At 43.7% G+C, this 17211-nt stretch overlaps 1 protein-coding gene across 1 annotated transcript; it reads left to right on the forward strand.

Annotated features, from left to right (window-relative positions):
- Window positions 1-3067: 3067 nt before the first annotated feature.
- On the forward strand, window positions 3068-13658 carry LOC112415993 (protein SSX7-like). Its single transcript, XM_024769233.1, has 4 exons — window positions 3068-3094; window positions 8578-8683; window positions 12111-12233; window positions 13558-13658. Exons 1-4 carry the CDS (start codon window positions 3068-3070, stop codon window positions 13656-13658), a joined length of 357 nt encoding a protein of 118 aa, XP_024625001.1.
- The last annotated feature ends 3553 nt before the right edge of the window (window positions 13659-17211 follow it).

Consider the following 17211-nt stretch of genomic DNA (forward strand, 5'->3'; position numbering starts at 1 on the left):
GGAATTCTCAGTCTATCTAGATTGCAAAAGACATTAAATTAATAGATTCATTCTCAGAAAGGTGCACTCTGGAGAGAAAGTCAAGAGTGTGGCTGTGTTTGCTAGTACTGCAGAGATTTAGATGTGTGATTCGTGAATCTCTTCAACCATCTCAGCCATACCCAGGAATAGAGCTAGGATAATCTAGGAAAGATATATGGAGGACCATCTGGTCTAATGGTGTGAATCTCTGGACGTACTTGGGAGACCCACACAATTTTTTATGTTATATCTTCAGAAACAGGGACAGATTGAACTGAACGAAACAGAGGCAAGAAAAAATGAAGGAAAGACTGCCAGACTCCCAAAATTCTACAGGCATCAAAAAGGCTGATAAAACTACTCAATTACAAACATATGCCACACTTCAAGAGAAAGGAAGAATGACTCTGAGGGCAGAGCTGTAGGCCCATAGGACAGAGCCTCAAGTCACAGAGGATTATTCCCAGGCCTTGAAACCCAATGGAATTTTCCCTGCTAGATTTCAAAATTGCTTAGGGCCAATGACTCCTTCTTGCTTCCATTTCTCCTATTTGAAATGATAATGTCTATAGCTACTATTCTATGCCTGTCCCACCACTGTATTTTAGGAACAGTTAATTTGTTTTCTGGTGTCCAAGTCCAAAGAGGAATTTTGCCTCAGGATGGATGTACCCAGAGTACCACCCATACCTATTTTAGAAGATGATATTTGGTACTCTTGAGCTGATGATATTTAGATGAGATTTTAGACTTGAGCTGATACTGTGATGGACTGAGAATTTGGGGACTTGGGGATGGAGTGCATGCATTTTGCATGTGGGATGGACATGAATCCTTGGGGACCCTAGCAGCCCCCCCCCCAAAAGATAGCCACATCCTAATTCCTGCAACCTATGAGTATTACCTTTCAACAACAATAGAAAAGACTTTGCAGATGTGATTACGTTAATGATCTTGAGATAGGGAGATTATTCTGGATTATCTGGGTGGGCCCTAAATGTATCATAAGTGTCCTTATCAGGGGAAAGCAGAGGGAGATTTGGCACAGACCAGGGAAGAAGGCAATATAACCATGAAGGCAGAGATTAGAATGATGCAGCCACAAGCCAAAGAATGCTGGCAGCCACCAGAAGCTGGAAGAGGCAACAAGAAGATTCTTTCCTAGAGCCTCTGGAAGGAGTGCAGCCCAGCTGACTCCTTGATTTCAGCCCAGAGAAACTAATTTCAGACTTCTGGCCTCCAGAACTGTGAGAAATAAAGGTCAGAATATTTCACTGAAACATTCAGAAACATACATACATGGAAACAACCTAAGTGTCCATCAACAGATGAATGGATAAAGATGTGGCACATATATACAATGGAATATTACTCAGCCATAAAAAGAAACGAAACTGAGCTATTTGTAATGAGGTGGATAGACCTAGAGTCTGTCATACAGAATGAAGTAAGTCAGAAAGAGAGAGACAAATACCGTATGCTAACACATATATATGGAATCTAAAAAAAATTTTTTTAATGGTCATGAAGAACCTAGGGGCAGGAAGGGAATAAAGATGCAGACCTGCTATAGAATGGACTTGAGGACACGGGGAGGGGGAAGGGTAAGCTGGGACGAAGTGAGAGAGTGGCATGGACTTATATATACTACCAAATGTAAAATAGACAGCTAGTGGGAAGCAGCCGTATAGCACAGGGAGATCAGCTCGGTGCTTTGTGACCACCTAAAGGGGTGGGATAGGGAGGGTGGGAGGGAGGCTCAAGAGGGAAGGGATATGGGGATATACGCATACATATAGCTAACTCACTTTGTTATACAGCAGAAATTACCACAACGTTGTAAAGCAATTATATTCCAATAAAGATGTTTTTAAAAACCAAAAAAATAATGCATACGTACATTTCTATTGTTTTATGCCACAAAGTTTCTGATAATTTGTTACAGCAGCCACATAAAATTATGTGTGATTATAGAAGATTAAGTAAATTATGTTAAAGGTCCTTTGTAATTTTAAGATTCATTCACTCATTCATTCATTCAACCAACCAACAAATATTTGAGGCAATATAGAAGAGTAAGTAAAAGCACAGACTTTGGACTCAATTCAACTCGGGGGTGAACTCCAGTTCTGCTACCTACTGATCCTGTGACCTTGACCAGGTTGCTTAACTCTCAGCACCTCAGTCTCAGCATCTGCACACAGGGGATGATAACAGTACTTAACTTAAGGAGCAGTTGTGAACATTAAATGGGATGATGCACATAAATGGCTTTGTGCTTGGCATATGGGTCATTGCCCTGTCCTCCTTGCCCTAAGAAGGAGGAGGAACTTAGATCAGGGCTGTGATGGAAAGCCCAGGGGATATTGGGGACCTATTGGAGGCACTATTGGGGACCTATTGGGGGTGGGTGTAGGAAAGACTTCCTAGAAAAAAGTGACTTCTGGGCCCCCTGAGGGACACAGCAAGCCCCAATTACATGGGTATTCTTTTTAATACTATTATTGTAAATATTAGTATTAAGGGATAAAGCATGTTTCTGGTTATCGGGTCTTCCAGAAAAAGCACATATCGAAAACGCACATATCGAAAACAGGTTTTTTTTCTTTAAGTTAAAATTTTTTAAGTTATTAGAGAGGTCCTAGGAGGCCCTAGGAAAGACCCCATATCTGAGGAAATTGGAGACTGATGGGAAGGATTTGAGATGGCAGCCTGCCTCAGACATACCATTTATTAAAATTAAACAGCAGAGGGTAGAAAAATGTAAGCTGAACGCAAAAGTAACATCTGAGCATGCGTGCTCACAGGCCTACGGAACCTCGAGTGGCCAATTCTGGTGGGAAGCAATCTTGCTTCAAGCAGGAAATTCGAAATCTCCGCCAACTTCGAAAAGGCGAGGAGCCTGGACTGACAAATCCCACTACTGCCTCACTTGCCCCACCTACTTTCCTGATCTCCGATTGGCCAGATCACGTTCATTAACGGCTCTGATTAGTTGATTGTTCTTGGGCGGTTGAATTCTGGGATTTCATCTCATTGTCGAGCAATGCTTCACTGCCGCTTCACCTCTGAGGTAAGTTCTCTCTGAGGGCCATCCTAGACAGGTTAAGCGGGGGAGCAAGTAGAAAAACCAAGAGCTCCTGCTGGTAATTAATGTGGTTGGGTATTTTCTGTACCTCCCAACATCCTCAAGATCGTTAGGACTGAGAGACGACTTAAAGCCTTTTGGGGTAATCCCCGTCAGGCAGACATAAAACTAAAACTGTCTTCAGTCTGTGAGACTCCCTAATTGCTCTTCCTGAGGGAAGCAAAACACCCCTTAGCCCCAGAAACCTCCAAATCAGCCAGACGCCCCTACATTTCCTCAACCAGAGATAATAGCCTTTGCCTAAGGGACTCTTTTGTCGCCTTCTCTGGGATAAAGAAGCAATGTTCTTAGCCTAAGACCCTCCCCCCCCCCGAAATTGAAACTTCCTACATTCTCAGCCTGAGTGATGGGTGGTCCTACAATCTCAGAGATTCCAGCTCTCTTCACTCTAATAATTTTCAAATAACGTAGTAATAGCCATTTTAAAATCAAGGTATAGTTGATTTACAATATTATATTAATTTCAGGCATATAACATAATGATTCAATATTTTAATTGATTATACTCCTTTTTTTTACCAAGGAAGCCCTACATAGCAGTTTTTATCTCTTAATCACCTACCCCTGTTTTTCCCCTCCCCTCTTCCCTCTCCTCACTGGTAACCACTATTTTGTTCTCCATATCTGTGAGTCTGTTTCTTTTTTGTTATATTCATTTGTTTCATTTTTTTAAATTCTGCATATAAGTGATAACATACAGTATTTGTCTTCTTCTGTCTGACTTATTTCACTAAGTATAGTATACTCCAGGTCCATACATGTTGTTGCCAATGAGAAAATTTTATTCTTTTTTATGGCTGAGTAGTATTCCATTGTCTAAATATACCACAGCTTTATCCATTTTCTGTTGATGGACACTTAGATTGCTTTCCATATCTTGGCTGTGTAAATAATGCTGCTATGCATATTGGGGTGCATGTGTCTTTTCAAATGAAAGTTTTGGGGTTGTTTTTTTTTTATATATGCCCAGGAGTGGAATTGCTGGGTCATATTGTAGTCCTATTTTTAGTTTTTTGATGTACCTCCATACTGTTTCCCACAGTGGCTGTACCAATTTACATTCCCACCAACAATGTACAAGGGTACCCTTTTCTCCACATCCTCCCCAGTGTTTGTTGTTTGTGGTCTTTTAGATGATAGTCACTCTGGCAGGTGTGAGGCAATATCTCTTTGTGGTTTTGATTTGTATTTCTCTAATGATTAGCGATGTTGAGCATCTAATGCCTCCAGCTACTAATTTGGGAGTGTGATACCTCCAGCTTTGTTCTTCTTTCTCAAGAATATTTTGGCTATTTGGGGTCTTTTGGGTTTCCATAAAAATTTTTAATTATTTGTTCTAAGGACTTCCCTGGTGGTCCAGTGGTTAAGATTCTGTGCTTTCACTGCAGGGGCGTAGGCTCAATCCCTGGTCAGGGAACTGAGATCCTGCATGCCGTGTTTATTTATAAACATGGTCAGGGAACTGAGATCCTGCATGCCATGTTTATTTATTTATAAATAAATAAATAAATGATTAATTAATTAATTTGTTCAAGTTCTTTGAAAAATGCCATTGGTATTTTGATAGGGATTGCATCAAATCTGTAGATTGCCTTTGGTAGTATGGTCATTTTAACAATATTAATTCATCCAATACAAGATTCTTTCCATCTGTTTGTGTAGTCTTCAGTTTCTTTCACCAGTGCCTTATAGTTTTCCAAGTACAAGTCTTCTACCTGTTTAGTTATATTTGTTCCTAGGTATTTTATCCTTTCTGATGCAAATGTAAATGGTATTATTTCCTTAATTTCTCTTTCTTTCATTGTTTTTTTAATTTTTATTTATTTATTTATTTTTGGCTTCATTGGGTCTTAGTTGCCGCACGTGGAATTTTTCGTTGTGGCACGTGGGCTCTTTGTTGCAGCGCACGTGCTTCTCCCTAGTTGTGGTGTGCAGGCTCCAGAGCATGTGGGCACAGTAGTTGCAGTGCACTGGCTCTCTAGTTGGGGCGTGTGGGCTCAGTAGTTGCAGCGCACAGGTTACTCTAGCTGTGGCATGCAGGCTCCAGGGCACACAGGCTCAGTAGTTGCAATATGCAGGCTCTCTAGTTGTGAGCCCATGGGCTCTGTAGTTGTGGAGCACAGGCTTCAGGGCATGTGGGCTCTGTAGTTGCAGCACAAGGCTCTCTGGTTGTGGCACACAGGCTCAGTAGTTGTGGCACCTGGGCTTAGTTGCCCTGCGGTATGTGGGATCTTAGTTCCCTGACCAGGGATCGAACCCACATCCCCTGCATTGGAAGGTGGACACTTAACCACTGGACCACCAGGGAAGTCCCCACTGATAGTTCATTTTTATTGTATAGAAATGCAACAAATTTCTGTATATTGATTTTGTGGCCTTCAACTTAATGAATTCATTGATGAGCTCTAGTCGTATTTTGGTGGCATCTTTAGGATTTTCTATGTGTAGTATCATGTCATCTGCAAATAGTGACAGTTTTACTTCTTTCTTTCTGATTTGGATTCCTTTTATTTCTTTTTCTTATCTCATTGCTGTGGCTAGGACTTCAAATACCGTGTTGAATAAAAGTAGCAAGAGTGGGCATCCTTGTCACATTCCTGATCTTAGAGGAAATGCTTTCAGCTTTTCACTGTTTTTTTAAACGTTTCTTGAGTATAGTTGATTTACAATGTTGTGTTACTTTCTGCTGTACATCAAAGTGTATGTGTATATACATATACATATATCAACTCTTTTTTTAGACTATTTTCCCATATAGATCATTACAGAGTATTGAGTAGAGTTCCCTGTGCTATATAGTAGGTCTTTATTAGTTATCTATTTTACATAGAGTAGTGTGTTTATGTCAATCTCAGTCTCCCAATTTATCCCTCCCCACTTTATCCCTGGTAACCATAAAATTGTTTTCTACATCTGTGACTATTTCTGTTTTATATATAAATTCCTTTGTACCATTTTTTTAGATTCCACATATAAGCGACATCATACAATATTTGTCCTTCTCTGTCTGACTTACTTCACTCAGTATGACAATCTCTAGTTCCATCCATGTTGCTGCAAATGTCATATTTTGTTCTTTTTAATGGCTGAGTAATATTCCATTGTATATATGTATCACATCTTCTTTATCCATTCCTCTGTCAATGGACATTTAGGTTGCTTCCATGTCTTGGCTATTGTAAATAGTGCTTCTATGAACATCAGGGTGCATGTATCTTTTTGAATTATGGTTTTCTCCAGGTATATACTCAGGAGTGGGATTTCTGGATCATATGGTAACTCTATTTTTAGTTTTTTAAGGAGCCTCCATACTGTTCTCCATAGTAGCTGTACCAATTTACATTCCCACCAACACTCCCTTTTCTCCACACCCTCTCCAGCATTTACTGTTTGTAGATTTTTTGATGATGGCCATTCTGACCTGTGTGAGGTGATACCTCATTGTAGTTTTGATGTGCATTTCCCTAATAATTAATGATGTTGAGCATCTTTTCATGTGCTTTTTGGCCATCTGTATGTCTTCTTTGGAGAAGTGTCTAGCTTTTCACTGTTGAGTATGATGTTAGCTATGGGCTTATTATATATGGCCTTTATTATGTTGAAGTATGTTTCCTCTATACCCACTTTTTTTTATAAAGTGGGTATAGAGTTTTTATAATAATTGGATGTTGAATTTTGTTAAAAGCTTTTTCTGCATCAATCTATTGAGATGATCTTATGATTTTTATTTTTCAATTTGTTAATGTGGTATATCACATGGATTGATTTTCCGATATTGAACCATCCTTGCATCCCTGGGATAAAGCCCACTTGGTTATGATGTTTGATCCTTTTAATGTATTATTGGATTCGGTTTGGTAATATTTTGTTGAGCGTTTTTGCATCTATAGTAATCACTGATATTGGCCTCTAATTTTCTTTTTTTGTGATATCTTTCTCTAGTTTTGGTATCAGGGTGATGCTGGCCTCATAGGATGAGTTCAGAAGTATTCCTTCCTCTACAATTTTTTGGAATAGCTTGAGAAGGATAGATGTTAATTCTTCTCTAAATGTTTGGTAGAATTCATGTGTGAAGCCATTTGGCCCTGGACTTTTGTCTTTTGGGAGTTTTTAATTACTAATTCAATTTCATTACTGGTATTTGGTCTGTTCATATTTTCTATTTCTTCCTGGTTCCATCTTGGGAGATTGTACATTTCTAGGAATTTGTCTCTTTCTTCTAGGTTGTCCATTTTATTGGTGTATAGTTTTTATAGTAATCTCTTATGATCCTTTGTATTTCTGTGGTGTTGGTTGTAACTTCTCCTTTTTCATTTCTGACTTTATTGATTTGGCCTTAGTAATAACCTTTAAATTCACTCATGTTAGGGATCTTCATTTCTTTTCAACAGAGCAAAACCCCATATCCCTCTGCCTGAAAACTGAAACCCTTCAGTCAGAGACACCATATGATCTCCAGGACTTACCTCCCCCGCTTTGCCTCAAAACATCCCCCCTCAGTAAAACTATGCATTCACTTCACTGCTTCCCCAACAAGGGTCTTCATATCTTTCCTTCAGGATAAGCCGAACTCCAGGAAAACTACTAACAACGGTAACCCCCCTCAAAGACTCAATGCTGCTTTGATCATACCCACAGAAAACATGTCATCCCTAATCAGTCCTTCTCCCAGAGACCTCCAGCCCCCTATTCTCATCTTATTTCCCCACCCCCATGTCCTTACTCAGGGACAGATAAGCCAAGGATGGAGAAAAGTAGAACCTTAATTACAGGTGACTAACTGAGTGTGGCCTTCCCTCAGCACTTTCTCTCCCAACAGAGCTTTTGGCCTTGTGGCTAGACAGATCCAGGATGTGTTCCTCTAGATCAGACCAATCCCAGCACCATGAACAGAGGCAGGTCCTTTGAAAAAAGCCCCAGGGAAGGTAGCCAGAAATCAGAGAAGAACTCCAAGGTGAGGTGATCTGGAGGGGGCAGAGGAGTGGACCAGGGGACAGTGTAGGGCGGCTAGATTTCTGAGGAGAGGAGGTCAGAGGCACTGGGAACAAGGAGCAGCATGTCACGAGGACATCCAGAGCTTCCCACCCTCACTCTGTCCTTGCCTAGCATCCCAGGGTACAAGATCTGTGACCTTGTACTGGATTGGTTGACTCTCAGTCTATTCCAGAAGGTGAGAGGAGAGGATGCCACCAGCCTTAAGCACCTACTGCATGCCAGGTGAGAACCTAGGCAATGTTACCCATGTTCTGTCAGTTAGCCATGACATCAGCCAGGAAGGATTATTATCTCCAGTTTACAGATCTAACATGGAGGTCCTGCAGCCAAGGAAGAGTTCCTGGCTGAGTGTCAGACATGTTTAGCTGAGTCATTGCTAGGATTTATTCTTCTTTCTTTTCTACGCTGTCAAGGATATTTCCAAATACTTCTCTAAGAAAGAATGGGCAGATCTGGGTTACTCAGAGAAAATCACCTATGTGTATATGAAGAGAAACTATGACATCATGACTGATCTAGGTAACAGGAAGTTCTGCGTCCAGACAAGGCTGGGAACAAATGACCATCCCTCTTTACATGCCATGGCTTCTTCTTAGGCTGTGGCAATTGTCCCACATTTGTCCTTTTGTGTGGGAAGAAATCCCAGGGCAGCTTCCAGGCATTCTTCTCTTTTACTGATATGTCCTGTGCAAGGCTGTGGACTGGGAGTGGCCACAGAGATGATCTGTCCTGGATCCTGTGCATTTCTCTCCCACTGGCCCTGATTCAGAACCCCCCTCCCCCAGCTGATTAGCTTTACTGTTGGTGCTGTGTCACAGCATTCTATCCTCCTCTCAGGTTGCCTGTTAAGAAACAAATATTTTGCATCATTCTAGGTCTCAAGGCTACCCTACCAACTTTCACGTGTCCTAAAAAACGAGCCACAAAATCCAACGGGCATGATTCTAAAGATCAGAACCCCAGGAATCAGCGTAAGTGACAGGAAAGGGTCTCCTGAAGCCTGTCTACTTTGGGGTCCAGATGGGGAAAATTTAAAGTGTAAATCTACCCAAAACTTCTAAAATAATAGAGCATAGGTGTTGGATAGAGCATAGGTATTGGATAACTATCTTATAAAATAATAGAGCATAGGTATTGGATAACTATCTTAAGAGAGAAAGTGGTTAACATTATGTAATGACATATGGCTATTTCTCTGTGTTTTTTACCAAAACCAAATATTTGTCTCACTCCTAATTGAACCTGATTCTATGTGTTGAGTTTGAGAGAGAGTCTGAGAGAGCAGTCCTCTGCACATTGACCTTTCCTACTTGTCAGTGAGCAGAGGCAACGTAGGGTTAAAAAAGTGACAAATTCTAGATATCTTTGTGAATTTCAGCAGTGTATGTACTCACTTAAAAAGGGGATAGGATGCATTCACTTGCTCTTTTGCTCTGACAGCACAGTTGTAAGAAGACAGGGTCAGAATGTTCAAAGTGTCTCCAATAGACCTTTGACTCTCCAGCTAAACAGGACAGATTCCACAAGCTCCCAAAATTACTGCGAGAGGACTGAAAATCCAGTGCTTGAGTATCTACAAAGTTTTTGACATTTAAGAGGTGTTCTTATACTGGAAACATTCCAGAACCGCTGGATTAAATCATCCATGGTTCATCATACACTTAACAGTTTCATTGAGGCATACTATAAAATTCACCATTTTAAGTATACAGTGATTTTTGGTTAAAGACCAGTCTATTTAATTCTTTGGGGAAACAAGTAAGAAATATGTAGTGAATAGGATGAGGCAGTGATGGGGTTTAGTTCGCTTTTTATAAATCATCAGAAGGAAAATTATGAATTGATGCTGCAAATAAATGTATAAACTGTTATAATTCAGAGGCTTGTCTCAAAGTAACTCCTTGACAGTGAGTGGACTCATAACCCTCTGCTGCAGAATTCTGATACTACAGGAGTCTCTCTGCAGTTTGGGAATATTTACCAACAAAGAAAAATTCTGATTTGTCGCCTTCTTTTATTTTTATTTTTTTTTATAATTTTTTTTTGCTGTACGCGGGCCTCTCACTGTTGTGGCCCCTCCCGTTGCAGAGCACAGGCTCCAGACGCGCAGGCTCAGCCCCCATGTCTCACGGGCCTAGCCACTCCGCGGCATGTGGGATCTTCCCGGACTGGGGCACGAACCCGTGTCCCCTGCATCGGCAGGCGGACTCTCGACCACTGCGCCACCAGGGAAGCCCCTGTCGCCTTCTTTTAGATGAACCTGCTCAGGAGGCTTCCAACATGCGAGAGAGAAAACACCTGCAGGTGAGTGCCTCCCACATCCAGAGGACCAGAGACCGTTTATCTATCCATGGATGTGAATATTGGTAAAAGTGGGAAAATATTGAAAATGACCTGGCCCTCACTGCCTCCCTTTCCTGATCTCTTTATCATAATGCCTGATGTAGTATTGAGAGCTTAATAGTAATTAACAACAATTGTGATAGCTGATACTTCTTTTGTTTTCATAGTGATGCCAGATTTATTTTAGGCAATTCACATGGATTAATTTATTTAGTCCCTAAGAAAACCTCTATGACATTGCTACTATTATTATCCCCAAATAATAATGAGGATATTATTATTATTAAATAATAATAATAAACATGCAGATATTGTGGTATAGAGATGTTAAATAATTTGCTTGAGACCACAGTGGCCGTGGTAGTAGTCTAACCCAAAGCCCCAAACCATTTCCAAATTCGTGAATTTTTCATATGTTTCTGAAGCTCAGGCGTTTCCCCTAGGGCTAAACTCACAGATGCTGCTGATGCTTCTGTTTAGATGCCCAGTCTCACAACAGGAAGTACCAGCTCCCATCTGCTCAGTCAAAGGGCCCCTTTCACATTGCTTGGGAATCGCCTGGACTGTTGGCCCCTCCCTTCTGTGAGCTCCTTCGGGGCCTTGTCTGCACCTGAGGCATCTCTGAAGCCTCAGTCCCAGCCCAGGGGGACCCTTAGAGGGTTCTTGAATAAGTTCTTCCACAATTGCATTTTAAACTCTAGTTTAGAGGGTAAAGGGATCTGGCGGGTGCGTTGCCAGCGTGGACACGGTTGAGGAGAGAATTCAAAGAAGGATCATAAAAGAAAATATTCATTTTTATTATTACCACGTTTAAACAGCATTTGTAAGCTCAGAAAGTTCTTTCATTTAGCTTGTTTTACAGTTATTGTTCACTGATTCATAAATGAGGGAGCTGGTTATTCTGTTATTGCTCACTGTTTCATAAACAAAGGAGCTGAATGAAGGTTAGCTTGAGGTTGTTGGTCAGTGACACACCCTGACACCAGTAGAATTGGTAGAGGAGCCACCTCGCTTAATTCCAACTGAAATGTTCTTGCCAGGGTAGGACAGGATGTCACATCTGGCACCACTTTCTTGGCTGTCTACATGAATTTCCGTGAACCATTCCTTTCTTCTCCCTTCCCTATATTCATCCCCCCACACCATTTGCCAGCAGTGTTTTGTCCCTTCTGTACATTGTTCCATTTACTCTCCCAGCAGCTGTCTACTGGCTTATATTCGATCCCTTATATTTTATAGAAGCCCCTCCTCACCTTCACAGACCTCGTGGATTGTTAAGAGTGCTCTGCTTCCCCAAATCTTCCATGTACCACACTCCTGCTCACATGGAGACTCCTCTTGGCGAGAGTGTCAGTCTGGAAAGAGTGTGAAGACAAGCATTCTAGTCTTGGAAACACCCTTCATGTAGACCATTCCTTTTCCTTCTAACTTTCCAGGTTTCTTGTAATTTAGGTACAGGTAATATAATGATCTCCCAGACTTGTTGAGAACTTTAATTAAGGTACTGCGCACAAAGACACTTTGTAAGCTCTAAAGCACTCGAGAAATGCCATTGATACTCTTTGTATGTGACCTTCACATTTAAAAGGTGATGCCCAATAAGTCCAAAAAGAAAAGACTCCTTCGAAGTTAGTACCAGTAACATCAGGCTCAGAGCAGGCTCAGGAACAGCTGTGCCCCCCGGGAAAAGCAAATACCTCTGGTCAGCAGAGTAAGAAAACATCAGGTAAGAGGAAACTCTTTGGGAATAACTCCTCTGGCTTCCCTGGCCATGTTCAAGTGCATGGGCTAGGTGTGGGAGATGGATCCTGGACAGGCCTGGGGCCAGGCTGGGCTGAGGAGCTCAGCCAGCTCCAGCTGAAACATTAGAACTGACTTCCAGGGAATTTCCTGGTGGTCCAATGGTTAGGACTTGGCACTTTCACTGCCGGGACCCAGGTTCGATCCCTGGTCAGGGAACTAAGATCCCACAAGCTTCATGGCACAGCCAGAAATTAAAAATAAACAAAACGGGGCTTCCCTGGTGGCACAGTGGTTGGGAGTCTGCCTGCTAATGCAGGGGACACGGGTTCGAGCCCTGGTCTGGGAGGATCCCACATGACGCGGAGCAACTAGGCCCGTAAGCCACAACTACTGAGCCTGCACGTCTGGAGCCTGTGCTCCGCAACAAGAGAGGCCACGACAGTGAGAGGCCTGCGCACCGCGATGAAGAGTGGCCCCCCGCTTGCCACAACTAGAGAAAGCCCTCGCACAGAAACAAAGACCCAACACAGCCAAAAATAAAAATAAATAAATTTAAAAAGAAGGCTCAACATTTTAAATAAATAAATAAACAAAACAAGACCAAAAAAAAACTGACTTCCAGAGTCACAGACTTGAGTTTCATCGATATGAAAGCTGTGTAACTCAGGGCAAGCCTTCCAAATTCTCTGAGCTCCAGTCCTAGTCCATAAAACGGAAATAAAGCATCAGAGTTCACAGGTTATTCAAAGGTGTTCAATTCAAGGGACTTCCCTGGTGGTCCTGTGGTTAAGACTCCACGCTTGCACTGCAGGGGGCACGGTTTCCATCCCTGATGGAGATCCTGCATGCCGCGCACAGAGCAGCCAAAAAAAAAAGTGTTCAATTGAGTCTACAAGCCCTGATGCCATGAAAGGTGCTCAGGTCATTATTCCATCCGTGATAACCTGGGAACATATCTTACTCGGAGTTTTATCCCCACCTTTAGCTCAATGCCTGGCACACAATATGCCCTTAACAAATACGTGCTGAATGAAAGAAGGTCGGAATAAATGTTCTGGTGAGTAAAGAGGTTGGGAATCTAAACCTGACAATGGAAGGAGCCAGAAGCTAAAACTCTAACTGGCGTTTGGTGTGTATTGGTGCAGGTTTAGTATCTCAGCCTCTCTGAGTCAGAAGGTGTGGGAAAAAGGCTATGTAAAAGGCCTGTGGTCACTTGGGAGGGAGGAGGCATTTCCTTATCTGACAAAACAGGGCCCAACACTCCCTAACCCACCCAACCCCCATTTACCAACTCTTTTCCACCACAGGACACAGGAGAAGGGAGATTTATGTCTGGACCCACAGACTGCGGGAAAGAAAGAACTTGGTGGTCTATGAAGAGATCAGTGATTCCGAGGAAGACGACTAACTCTGTAAGTGACCTTTCAGTCCATCCCCACATCCCCGCAAAATGCACTGTTCTCTTATGGTACTTGTACCCCATCTTGTTGCTTGTTCCCAAATCATTCCTTTCTCCCTGTCCCTTGGGATGCAGCTCTGAGGCTAAATGAGAAGGCTTCCTGTGCTTTTTCTACTCCCTGCTCTGTATATCCAGAGATCTTCCCTCCCCAGGATGCTGTGGGCTCCCAAACCCCAGGTCATCTACTGGCGTGTAGGCCACACCTTCCTCTAGCCTAGAAACTCATAGGACAGATGAGGGAGTTTCTGTAGCCTGAGCAGAAGTTTGGCCTTTAGGAGCAGCGGGAGAAGCGCATAGACCACAAGGCAAGGTGGAATCGGAGTGCACAGGGCTATGTAGGTCAGAGTTAAGTAGTGATTTTTCAGTCAATGGGAGCTCATCGCCACTTATTTTCCTTCTCTTTCCGTGCCTCAGCCTCAGGGATGTGGCAAGTGCCCACGATAAGAAGCAGAACCTGGTGGCCTTTCATGAACATGGGCATGGCTGTGAACTCCTAGCCATCAGCTGTATAGCAAGTGAAAGAAAGAGTTCACAACAGTGAAAAGTTAAACGTGATTTTTCTTACTATGTGCCAAATGTTGCTAGATGTTAGAGTTGCATTGATGAGCAAGACATATACCTAATGTGTATTCCTCTGTTTGTATCCATGCATCTACCTTAAAAAAACAAGTATTGTCAAGTATTCTTTGTACAAAACGGCACTAGCCTCCCTCTCTCCAGATGCAACTACTGAGACCAGTTCTGGGTGTTTGGTTCCAGATGTTTTTCTCTGCATTTACACACACACACACACACACACACACACACACACGGTACCACTATGAGCATCTCTGACCTTCTTTTCCCCACTAGCAGTGTGTCGTGGACAAGTCTGTCTCACTCTGTTTCCTGTTCAGCATGTGCTCCATGCTACAAACCTCCATTATTCATTTACCCTGCATCAGTCACTGACAATTAACAAATATTTACAAGTTTTTCCCAGTTGTTTGCTCCCATTCTTGTGCACACAACCCTGTGCACCTGTGTGAGTGTTTCTTTAGGACACGTTCTTAGAAGTGGAATTGCTGTGTCAAAGGGTTCATTCATCCAACACCTAATGGGTTTGTACTGTGTAATAAGGGCCATTCTAGGTGCTGGAGAGATGTCTGGGAACAAGATAAACAACTGTCCCTGCCCATGTGGAGGTGACAGTCTAGTGGGGGACGTTGCTAGTTTTTATTCTGATGGATGCTGTACACCCCAGTCCTGGGGCAGGATTCTGCAGGTGGTTGGACACCTTGGCCTTTGCTCTTTCTAAGATCTTCAGGGTCATGGGGCTGGGATCCATTTGGGAGTATGTGGGAGGAGACAGAGATGAAACTGTCAACTGGGGAGCATGGAGGAATAGGGAAGGAGAGGTCCATTGTGAGGACCGTGGTGGACAGGAATGGAAGAGTCCACTTAGTCATGATTCAGGGGAGCAACAGATGGAAAAGTCCACTGGACAAAGGCATGAAATTGCCCATCTCACAACCAAGGGCTTGGGAGCTGGGATAGGGGTCAAGTGTTGAGAATGGGATAGTCCTGTCCCAAACGAACCGTTGCAGGCCACAGAGCTGGAACAGTCGGCTCTGGGGAAGGGAAGAGAGGAGTCTATTTTAGAACAAACCATTGTGTGTGTTGGGGGACATTAAGACTACCAACGGAGATCCAAGGTGACTTACATGGGACATCAAACACCAGCCCCAGATGGAGGCAGTGTTGCACCATTTTGACCATCCACTGCCCATCACCTCAGCCTCCTGGCTCTCATCCAGCCTTGGAAGGTCTCCACTCTCCCGCTGAGGCCTCCATCTCCCCTACCTCCACCTTCATCCCACCACTGGACCCATCCCCTCACCCCAACAGATTTGAATCAAAGGTGGGAGGAACCGTAAGCCGGCAGATAATGGGCTCCTGGAGAAGGGCAAGAATCAAATCTCTCCTTGGACTCTGGTCACTGTGACTCAGGTTGGAGCCATGGTTGCTGGGCCAGAATTGGGTCTACCCCCTCCCACAAACACTCTGTGATAGCTGCAGGGTCACAGGTTGCTGTCCACACAGCAGCCCTGGGGCCGGGCCTGGGTCTGGGTCTCCTAAAGACCTCGGGGATGGGGGACCCTGCCCAAGAGGACCTTGCTCTGGGAGACTGAGAAGAGCCTCAGAGAATCACCACTCCGTGGAGCTCTAGACCTGGGAGTTGGCATCGACTGTGATAGACAAGTGGAAAAGGAGGCGTGGCCCTGGGTATGGACAGATGTGGACACCCACATAAACCCTTCCTGACCAGCATGTTCTGAGGCACAGCCTTCCTCACAGGGGTGACCCTCCCTGCAGAGCCAGCTCCTGGGGGCTGCATGGTGAGGGCATCCCAGTTTACCTGAGTCCCCACCTACTCCTCCAAGAATAATAATGTCTTGCCACTTAGGGTCATACCTTTGTGTGGACAGGTCCCAGGCCCTGGAGTCTGCATCCCAGGCCAGGAACAACATCTGCAGGAATGAGGGAGGTGTGGTCCGCTGGAGTCTCCCCCTCTCAGCCCACCTTCCATAATAACCATAGAAAGTACAATTACTATTCATCTTATGTTTGCAAAGTGCCTGGGCTGATACTAAGCATCTCGTATGGATTCTCCTGTTTATCTCCACAACCAACCTCTGAGCACAGACACTATCATCATTATGATACTATAGATGTTATATACAGCAAGAGAGAGAGATTGTAATGAGAGATGGAGACACAGACAGACGTCCAGCTTCTTGCCAGAGTACCTACAGCTGGCATGTGCAGGAAGAGCTGAGTTTGGAACTCACCATGACTTCAGAGACACTAAGGAAGATAGGTATGTATTTGGGGAGTGGAGAGACTTGAATGAGCTCTGAGTTCTGCCCCAAATCTCAGGGTGGAGAATGTGGAGTCATTTTTCCAAGACAAGGAACCCTAGAGGTGGAAGAGGGGCTGGCAGAGAGGCAAGGGAGACCCAGGGCCAAGTGTGGGTTATCACAGCCATCGGCAGGAGAGGGTGCCAGGAAGGAGGGCATAAGGAGTAAGCTGGCTGGGGTCAGAGGTTCCCCAGAACTGTGAGGACACCCTGCGTGGCGCTGCAGGGAGAGGTGGGTGCTGCCCAGGTCAGTGAGGTCACTCTACCTGTGCCTCAGAGGAAACAAATTCTATGTTACCCCAGTGCTGTTCTTCTTTACTCAAATTTAATATTCTGCTAGTAGACATTGTGTACCTTATTCTCTGTGCAAATACGGAAGAGGACATCCAAAAGAGATACAGAAGGATTTGATTTTTCTTTCTCCCAAGGAAGATGGGATCCACGAGCTGGATTCCTCTGCACAGGAGACGGGTACAGGGAAGGATGGCTTGAAAGCACTCTGGAGTCATGACAGGGAGCATTTTCCCTTAGGTTCCCTGGGTAGATACAGCTCTTTCCTTCCTTCCTTCCTCCCTTCCTTCATCCCTCCCTCCTCCCCCTCCT

The sequence above is a fragment of the Neophocaena asiaeorientalis genome, unplaced genomic scaffold (genome assembly GCF_003031525.2).
Source record: "Neophocaena asiaeorientalis asiaeorientalis breed wild unplaced genomic scaffold, Neophocaena_asiaeorientalis_V1.1 scaffold671, whole genome shotgun sequence".
Taxonomy (NCBI): domain Eukaryota; kingdom Metazoa; phylum Chordata; class Mammalia; order Artiodactyla; family Phocoenidae; genus Neophocaena; species Neophocaena asiaeorientalis.

What these genes read in the sequence shown, in the direction of transcription:
- LOC112415993 (XM_024769233.1), top strand. Translation starts at nt 3,068, where the DNA reads ATGCTTCACTGCCGCTTCACCTCTGAG. An exon ending in ACTGCCGCTTCACCTCTGAG is followed by an intron (nt 3,095 to 8,577) that starts GTAAGTTCTCTC and finishes TACGCTGTCAAG; the next exon opens with GATATTTCCAAATACTTCTC. An exon ending in TGACATCATGACTGATCTAG is followed by an intron (nt 8,684 to 12,110) that starts GTAACAGGAAGT and finishes ATGCCCAATAAG; the next exon opens with TCCAAAAAGAAAAGACTCCT.